At 46.5% G+C, this 9,818-nt stretch overlaps 1 protein-coding gene and 1 pseudogene across 1 annotated transcript; both read left to right on the top strand.

Moving 5' to 3' along the window:
- The first annotated feature begins 144 nt into the window (after positions 1-144).
- On the top strand, positions 145-1,826 carry LOC1273323 (odorant receptor 22c; annotated as a pseudogene).
- Positions 1,827-8,118: 6,292 nt separating this feature from the next.
- LOC1273322 (odorant receptor 22c) lies at positions 8,119-8,990 on the top strand. Its single transcript, XM_061651320.1, is given in 4 exon segments — positions 8,119-8,539; positions 8,541-8,651; positions 8,721-8,873; positions 8,940-8,990. Coding segments are annotated over 4 exon segments (663 nt in total). The 5' UTR covers positions 8,119-8,191.
- The last annotated feature ends 828 nt before the right edge of the window (positions 8,991-9,818 follow it).

The raw sequence follows: 9,818 nt of genomic DNA on the forward strand, positions 1-9,818 counted from the left end.
GCAAATTGCAAAAATGGCACTTTTTCACACACTCGGTAATGTTTTGGCCTAACCATTCCTCAACCGTTGCTAGGGACGCTCATCCCTTATAAAATGGACGAGTTCCGGTGGATCAGACACATTTGCATTCGCCATGGTGTCGTTTGGTGCTGCAGCTTCTAATCCACGGGACGCGGAAACTACGCCACACTGGGACATCTTCAAGCTGCAGCGAAAGATCCTGCTCATCTTTGGAGTCTGGCCAGCGGATCGGTTGGTGCGCCCGTGGTATGTGAAGGTGCTGATTGCCATCAATCTGGCAACGCTTGCCATCTGCATGGTGGGTGAGTTTCTGCACGGGCTGTACGCTTACCAGGAGGGCGACCTGAGCGAATCGATCGAAAGCATCTGCCCAACGGTGGCGCGAATATCGGGCTTTCTACGGATGGTGTTTTATCTTGCTAATGAGGAGAAAATCCACCGCGTGCTGAACAACATCAGCAAGACGCTGCAAGGTAAGCTGACTGTCACGCCTGCACATATGCAACTGGAGCAACAGATTAGAAAGCGTCATCCAAAGACCAGGGAGCTAATGCTGCGTTTCCAAATTCAGACGAGCATCCGCGGGAGCACACCATCACCAAACAGCTGACAACGCTGGGGCAACAGTTTACCTTCTACCTATTTCTGATGATGTTTTTTGCCGCATGTCTCTACGGAGTTACACCCTTTTTTATCATGATCTACAATTGGGTCCAGGGACAGAGGCCGCTCGTCAAGCTTCTGCCGTTTAAGTTGGCGTAAGTTACTTGTGGAGTCCTATTCTTGCAACCATTTTTCAAACATTCCCACATCTGTTGTAGCTTGCCCTTTGATTCCCAGAACCTTTTTCCCTTTGTCGTAACCACACTATTCCTGAACTACGCCTCGGCACCCACCATAACCTCGCAGTCGGGCAGCGATGCACTCTTCAGTGGAGTTTGCCTCTACATTTACGGTCAGTTTCAAGCGATCCGGCTGGAGGTGGAAGCACTCGCCGAAACGGTGGACAGGAACACGCTGAAAAGCTCCGCAGCTGAAACGCATCGCATCAATCTCGAGCTGAGACGCATCAGTAAGCGCCATCAGGCAATCATTGACCTTGTGTCGGAGGTGCGGTCCGCCTTTACGCCGAATGTGCTGCTCGTCTACACGGCCACCGCGATCATCATGTGCATCGTGTGCATCGCCATGCTTGTGGTAAGCGCAGTTTTGGCGTGATTGAAGTCGCATTGAAGTTCTTTGCAAACGGTCCTGCTCCCGTTCCAATACAGGTGGAAGGAATCTACAAGCTCACCTACCTGCCGTACGCGTTTGCCGAGCTGACGTTACTGTTTCTCTACTCGTACAGCGGCACAATCATCCGCGATTCGGTACGGTGGTGCAAAAGGCCTAGCTTGCGAGCAGCAATCGTTTACCATCGAGCGTTTCCTAATTCCCTTTTCCCAGAGTGAAGCCGTGCAGACGGTAGCGTACGATTTCCCGTGGTACCGGTACGACCGCAACACTCGCCATCTTATACAAATGATGATGATTAGGGCGCAGTACGGATCGAACGTTGATGTGCCTTTCTTCGAAACCTCGATGGCAAGCTTTTCGGCGGTGCGTCATGTGAACCGGGATGATGCACAAACGGCTACCGCGAATTACACTACTTCTCTTTTCATTACAGATCGTTCGTACAGCTTCATCGTACATCACACTGATGAAGTCCTTTTTGTAACTTCGCTTGGCAACGTTTGTGGTTTGATGTTTCATCATTACTACATTCACCGTATCGTATTCGTCGCTTAGGAAGAATTGAAAAATCTATGCCATAAGTAGGTTACCGGTAGTGGCACACCTTGGCATTGATGCTATCAGCCTGCTACCAACACTTTCAGCGTATCGAAGTGTACGTTAGTGCACATTTTACGACTTCACAATGACGTGCTGCAGCACAGAATGCACATGCGACCTTTAGTGAAACGCCACACACACACATACACACTGGAGACGACAGCGTGCACCCACTGCTCGCGTGGCACAGTGGAAAGTTAATTATGCCATTCTTAATGAGTCTAATAAAAGATGTTAATTGCTAGAAACTGAATGGCACCCATTCCCTGTTTCATTCAGTGCTTTCATCTAGAGCTACCATCGCTCACAAGGACGTCCATCTGTAAGAAAGGGTTCCCCTACAAGTACGCTAAATGCCAATAGTATAAACACACGGAACAGCATAGTATACCCTGCTGCATGCTTGTTCGAGGCATAAGAATATACCTCTTAAGAACACTCCTCTACATTACCCTTGTTAAATTTTTCGTTCAACTTACAAAACTACTTAACCCCATTCTTTTCCCAAAGCCTGCAGTGAAGAGGCGTTTTGCATGCTAGTATTTTCGCTTGCGGTTATTGTGCACAAAGCCCCGACAAAGGAAGGCACCAAGCCGCATACCAAGAAGGCTGCTCGACAAGTACGAACCGGAGTACCCCGCTCCGGAAGCCTTTCTGTTGCGGTTGTCCATTTAACACAACCACATGGAAAAAAGCTCCTCCTCCGTTCACTTCGTCCTGATCGTCTGTACGCAAAACGCACCTGCCCCTGTTTATGGGAAAACATTCACCGCTACATATGGTGCCACTACTTAACCAGATTACCTCAGCAATTGAATCAGTTCAGCTAGAAAATTGAGTTCCGCTCAGTTCCGATCGCGCACCGTCCAACCGGCCCTCCCATCGACCCCAATCGTTCGAAGGGATTTTCCTGCCATCTGGTATAAAGTGGTGAAGAAATCTCTCAGTTAGCTTATTCCTACACTATCCTACCACATCTCGTTCGTTCGCTTTTCATCGCTCAAAGAAAACCTAATTTGCAGCGGGAACATTTTACTGCTTTGAAGTGGGGCTATAAAATAAACACCCGGCCATCCTAATGCGGCCCACAACTATGGTTGCGGTTTGTAAAGTGGAATCGAAATTGGTGCGAGACTTGTTAGTTTTCGCGGTGCATCGAGTGGTCAGGATCAATTATTCGGAAGAATGGGCAAGGGCTAGAAAACACTACTTACACCAGAAACAAGTAATTTCCATTTGTTGTTCTGGTTGTGATTGGTTTTAAACGTCCAATCTTACCTACACAAAGCATATTTTCGAGCAAATCAAATTGAGGTTACTACGTTAGCAGCATCTTTACTCCCGGACGTTACGACGTGGAAGCAATATAAAGAGATTTTGTAATGCGGATAGCAAACTTGCAGGCGTTTTTTTTTTAATAGTGTTGATAAAGATTTAATTTTTAAGTCAATTCGGGTAACATACTTCAACACCAACAATTTCCCGAATAAAGGCAATCAACTGCGTGGAAAAACGGCCCAAACCATCCGTGCGATAAAACGCCCCCTTCATCCCATCTGCAGCCTACTTCCACCATACGAAATGATTCTGCATCGAAAACAGCGTTAGAAAAACTATACACATCAATTTCATCACCTTCTGGTCACCGGTTCGTGGAATCAAGCAACATCTTTCATTTCTTCGACGCATTAATCAAGGAAAGTTTCAGCACCCAAACCAAGCAGCAAAACCTCTCAAATGGCCAAAGTTGTGTTCGATGGTCGCGGAATGAAAAAGCTAAACCGTTTCCGTCACCAACCACCGCCCGATACGGTGGCGATAGACTGGGGGAAGACAGACCACCACACCACACCGTGCATTCTTATGAACGCTAATGAGAATCATATATCTACTACACGCGTCACCAGCTTTTGGCAAAGCTTTCGGAGCTAGCTCACACCTCTTTCCACACAAGTCCAACAACTTTCACCTTCAGTTGGGCGAGCAATAGGGAAGAAAGAAAAACACGAGGAAAGGAAATAAAATCATCGCTCTTGCACGTTTGCCCACCGAGCTGGCGGGCTGGTTTGCCTTCATCTTCTGACTCTACAATAAAATACGCTTTCCTTCGCGCCCCGTCTGCAAATGGTGCGAAAAGTGTCCTGTTCTTTGTTGCGGTAGACGCTGCGCAACGTGCCAGAAATCTTCAGCCATTCATTCACCATTACGAATCACTTCTTTTTGCATCGAAGCAACACGCAGCATCGCTTGGACGAACCTGCTGCAGCACTGGAGGTGGTGGAGATTAACGGAGCACACCACCATTTCCATTTGCCGCCCTGGTTACATCTCGTAAGGCAAGGCATCCTTCCGGGGCGGTGCAAGAGAGCCTGCTCCCACAACTCGTTAAGATCGAACCGGAAAGCGGGCCGGGGAGGACCATTAGAATGTTATTCCATACCCTTCGTATGACTTTCTAGTCTCGCCAAAACCCCTCTCCATAACGTCGATAACCTCTCGCTTCCTCGAGCTGTTGGTGGTTCGATGAGATGCGAAAATAATGATACGGTGGCGAACGGTGTCGATGCCACGAAACGAGGCAACGACTCACCCGACCATCCGAAGGTCCTGGCACCCCAACCCCAGTTTGGCTTCACGATCGCGCACCACGGTCGTGGCATTCGCCACGGTAAAAGCTTTGCCCGCTTGGCGTGGCAAATAAATGTGCATATATTTAACCGACAAACAGCGTGTGCTTAAGCTTCGCGGAAAGCCTGGTGTCACCATATGCCGGGTGTCACGGCACACGGTGCAAAAAGCGCCCGACCTGAACAGTTGATGAAGCAGTAATCACAGAGTGGGTCATTGAAGATGAATGTAGTTCAATCGAACAGAGCATAACATAAAATCATGCCTCTACAACTGCTCGCACCACTCCCAGATCGCAGAAACTGCTTGGAAGAAAAGCCTAGAATCGAAAGCAAAAGAAAATACTATACCACAAAAACCATACACAATCGCTCCACGTGGTACGACGACCTACAGCCGAAACAGAAACCCAAAAAACACCTCCTTCGAAACCGGACTGTGGAAAACATCTATCTTTGCTCTCCCCCTCTCTCAGATGACACAAGAAAACGCTACTCCCAAGTAGTTGGAAATTGAATATCAACGGCACAAAAACACTGTTCCGTTTGGGGCTGGACGGCTCGAAGCTGTGTTCCATTTTTATCATTTGCAGTGTAGGAGCATCTTTCAGCATCTTTAATGTGTGTGTGCGGCTGTGTGGCGAAATGAGTTTTTACTACCGGTTGTCCAGTTTCAATTATCCGAACCAAACCAGCAGACCCATTGCCCGTACTGAATACTGAATCCAAACGACTAAGGCTCATCGCCAACCAACCTTCAAGACTGCTTTCTCGCCGCTTTCAGTCCACCAAGAACACCAATCCGGTCCTTTCGCAGCCATTCTGGCACGGGGGCACTGCCATGTAACCGGACCTCGTCGGTATTGACCGTGGGCACACTGTGAGCACTCTCTTGGGTAATAAAATAACATCGCCAGTGTCCTTCCGGCGAAATGTGCTTTCTCTTGCGCGTGCACACTCATCCGCCACACACACGAGCAAGCGAGTTGCCCGCTGCCGTTGGGTTCGTGTCGCATGATTAAAATCGGATTGCCTTTGATTAATTATGAGCCCAGCACGAGGGCACGAGGAATCCGGGAAATAAATTAATCAACATCCAGCTTCATTCCATCCACCGGCACTAACTTCAGGCCCGATGCGGGAAGACGCTACTCGCGTGCGGTGAATTTTGTGATGCAAAATCGCATGCTTGCTCTGCAGCTTACATCGAACGCAGCTCGCACGTGGTAGGGAGCAAATGAGTCGCTTTATATGCAGCTGGTTAGCAGATTTGCTGGAAGTTGAGAAATTACTTACGGATCGTACTCATACTACTCGTCAGAAACTGATATTAGTACTGTAATGTATCAAATGTTGCATAATTTCAGGCGTGCAGGATAGACGCGTACCTTTGCTACGGCTTCCTAATTATATGCAATCCTCATTAAACATCACTCAAGTCTACAGAAAAAACGAGCCAATTTCTTGTAATTTACATTTCATCTTCAATATTTTATAAAGCCTTATTCTGATGTCATTAAGCAAAGCACATGCATGATGTATCACGGCCATAGAAGTGCTTTTTTTAGTGCTTAAACACACCATCTTGACACACCCGAGCAGCACTCATCCTCACACATGCTTCAGGTGTTCTTTCAAATGCAAATTTGGAGCTCATGAATATGTAACATCTCTTGCTGCGAAATTGTTCCCCACTCTCTCTCTCTCTCACACACACTAATCAACAACAAAACCGATCAATCTAACGCTCATTAAACAAACGAATTACCGTGCACCGAACAATGTCAGCTTGTGCGTGTATTTTTGTGTTTTGTTTTTTGTTCTATTTACCCCATGTTCCTTAAGCTGCCATTAATCTTTCGCCCGGAATTACTACCTTCATGGTGCAGCATCCACCCGCCGCTCAAGCGCAGAAACCTAATTGATTGATGAATGCTGGTGATTGATAGAATGCTTGCGAAACTGTTTCGCTTGCATTGCTGCAATTTAATTGTGCGCCATTCACATCACGGCTCTAGAAAGTCGAACACGCGTAACTGCTCAATCTGTCACAATTTTAATCGATACATAGCCAATTCCTTCCAGTTTCTACCGGCTGTAATGGAAATAGAACCAAACAACCGGAAGCTTCGCTGCAGTAACTTTTTTTAAACAAGCGTAAAGCGTAAACCCACAGAACCACGGATCGGTGGCCACCATTTCCAGCATTGCACACAGCTGTACAAATATTGAACTTGCCGAGATGTTTCAGCCCCATTTGCTGGAAAAATTTCCCCAACGATAGAGTTCTGCTCCAGAACCCGGCGGTGCTATGTGCGGAGGGTTGACGTAAGTAAGTAAAACATGAAACTTTCGTGCTAGGGCACCAGTTTCCTGGTTTGAACTTCGCCTTGGAGCTTGCCAGTAAGCGTTACCGTATTTGCGTTAGGTACGCTTGGAAATCATCGACGCGAACATTGCAGAACCGTGTTAGAAGGTTGCCGTGGTGCGCCTGCAATCACTGCTGGGCAAGCTGATTCAGCAGAGATATTTGGGAAAAGAAGTGTAGCACAAAGCCCTGTACCATGCTGATTAAACAACTGCACTGATAATCGCATACTCTTGAAGTCATTTGCTGGATGGGAAGGATAAAGATACGGCATTACTCCCAAGTGGGCTGAAAATCCAAAACCCCAAACTAACGCCGATTAGTATTGATTGTTCTACATCTGCTTGCTTTCTCACCAAATTGTACAGGCTATAATAATGCACACTTGAATTATTTCTACATATAAATTTATTTATTTATGGTTATTACATTCTCTGTCCATTCTTCTAGATCGCCTCATAAAATAGACTCATGCAATTGCTTACCCCACATAAGTGAACCAACCTTCAGTGAGCAATGATTATTACCGTTGCTCCAGTTACGGACGCTCGCCCTCAAACGCCTGAAGACTGCGGCATGTTCAAGTTCCAGCGTAAGATCCTGCTCATCTTCGGCTGTTGGCCACCGGATCGGCTTACACGTCGCTGGTATGTGAAGGTTCTCATCGCCGTCAATCTGATCACGCTTGCCATCTGCATAGTGGGCGAGTTTCGGTACTGCCTGTACGCGTATCGGAACGGTAGTCTGATCGAAACGATCGAAAGCATTTGCCCAACTGTTGCCAGATTTTCTGGCTTATTGCGTATGTGCTGGTTTCTTAGGAACGAGCATAAAATTAAAAGCGCTCTAAACAGTGTCGTCCATTTAATTAAGAGTAAGTAACAGCGAACGTTGCACCATATGAGCTAGCACCGTTGTAACAGCTCTATTTCTAAATGTTTGTTTGAATAATGGACATTCAGTAATGCAATTGTTTTCCTCTTCTTTTTCTGCCTAACAGATGAACATCCACGTGAAACTGGCTACACGAATCGGATCACGGCCCGAGATCAAACGATAACTAAAGTTCTTTTCCATTCAAGTTTCATAACTGCGATACTGTATGGCATCATACCATACTTTATGATGGCTTACAACTGGTTCCAGGGCCAGTATCCTCTTGTGAAGCTTTTACCGTTCAAAGTTGTGTAAGAAGATGTCAAAATACCAAGAGTACCACCTACCATGCGCATTATTTTTTGTTTGTTACTGCAGGCTACCCTTCGACTCACAAGATCCCACGCTCTTTGTACTGACGACAATTTTCCTCAACTATGCTTCGGTACCTACCATTACGGCCATGACGAGCACTGACGCATTGTTCAGTGGAGTTTGCCTTTACATGGATGGCCAGTTTCAAGCGATCCGGCTGGAGTTGGAAGCACTCGCCGAAACGGTAGACAAGTACACGCTGAAAAGCTCCGCTGCTGAAACGCTTCGCATCAATCTCGAGCTGAGGCGCATCAACAAGCGCCATCAGACGATTATTGACGTCGTGTCGGAAGTACGCCACGCATTCACCCCAACGATTCTGATCGTGCACATCTGTGCGGCGTTCATGATATGTGTTATAAGCATGGCAATGTTTCTAGTGAGTGCGGAACTCACCGGCAAGCCGAATGTATCCTGTTTTCACTTACTGTTTTCACTACCGCCTGCAGGCCGAAGGAATCAACAAGCTCACCTACATGCCGTACACGTTTACAGTGCTGATGTTGCTTTTTATGTACTCGTACGGTGGCACGGTTGTGCGAGAATCGGTACGAACTGTAGTTAAGAATTGCAACCAACTGGAGCCAGCGCCGATTTCTATTTTCCATTCTTTTCAGAGTGAAGCCATCCAAACAGTGGCCTACGGTTTCCCGTGGTATCAGTTCGATCGTAACACCCGACACCTCGTCCAGATGATGATGGTACGGGCAAAGTATGGATGCAATGTGGACGTACCGTTTTTTCAAACGTCGATGGCTACCTTCTCGGTGGTAAATCCATGGATAGAATGCTGTTTAAAGACTTGTGCAATACACCGTTTGCACTTTTCGTTGCAGATCGTACGCTCAGCTATGTCATACATCACGTTGATGAAGTCGTTTTTGTAGGAGAAGGTATCAGCAACAGCAACAATAATGATGACATTAAGCACAACTGGAATATTTAGAATGCTTAGAAGCTGAAAGGATGCAACTAGCTCAATATTTTCATTGCTTAATATACCAAGTACATTCACCTGTTAGGTACAAACATTTAGATCTGCCCAATGTTACTATTCTACGAATGTTAATATTTGAAATTATCTCACGTGATCGCCAACAAAAATAAAAATTCTTCACACACGCATCTTTTAGCATTACTGTTCCTTGCAATCACACAAGCGTATGATGCTCAAAGCTCTAGATCTAACTTCAGAGCTTATCTGAATGTCTATACGGCACCCATTGTTCGTATTGTCCCCAGCAGCTGCCTCACCATTTTCTAACCTTTGTGACGCTTTTGCCTGAGTAACAATTACGCGCTTTGCACATACCATCATTCATAGGTCCATTCTTTATTCATCTTTCATCTACCATCTACCGGGAATGACAATCTACTAAGCGCACAAATAACGTTAGTATATTGCAGAGCACAAGAAGGAAAAAAGTCCGTGGTTCTAAAAATAAGCTCCGATTATACTCTCCCATCCCAGCCCCCCCCCCCCCCCCCCACCCCTCACAACTTCTCCTCGCGCATGATGTCGACATACATTAGCATTGCACACGCACGCAAAACCACGCTCCCATCGCCATAAAGTAGTTGGGAACGGCAGCGGACAAAAGATTTTAATTATATGCCTTAATGAGTCTAATAAAAGAAGATAATTATCTATGCAAAATCGAGCGCCAGTGCCACGGCCGATGAGCAGCATCACACGGCTAGCCCACCGTTCCGTG

Source organism: Anopheles gambiae, chromosome 2 (genome assembly GCF_943734735.2).
Source record: "Anopheles gambiae chromosome 2, idAnoGambNW_F1_1, whole genome shotgun sequence".
Classification (NCBI taxonomy): Eukaryota; Metazoa; Arthropoda; class Insecta; order Diptera; family Culicidae; genus Anopheles; species Anopheles gambiae.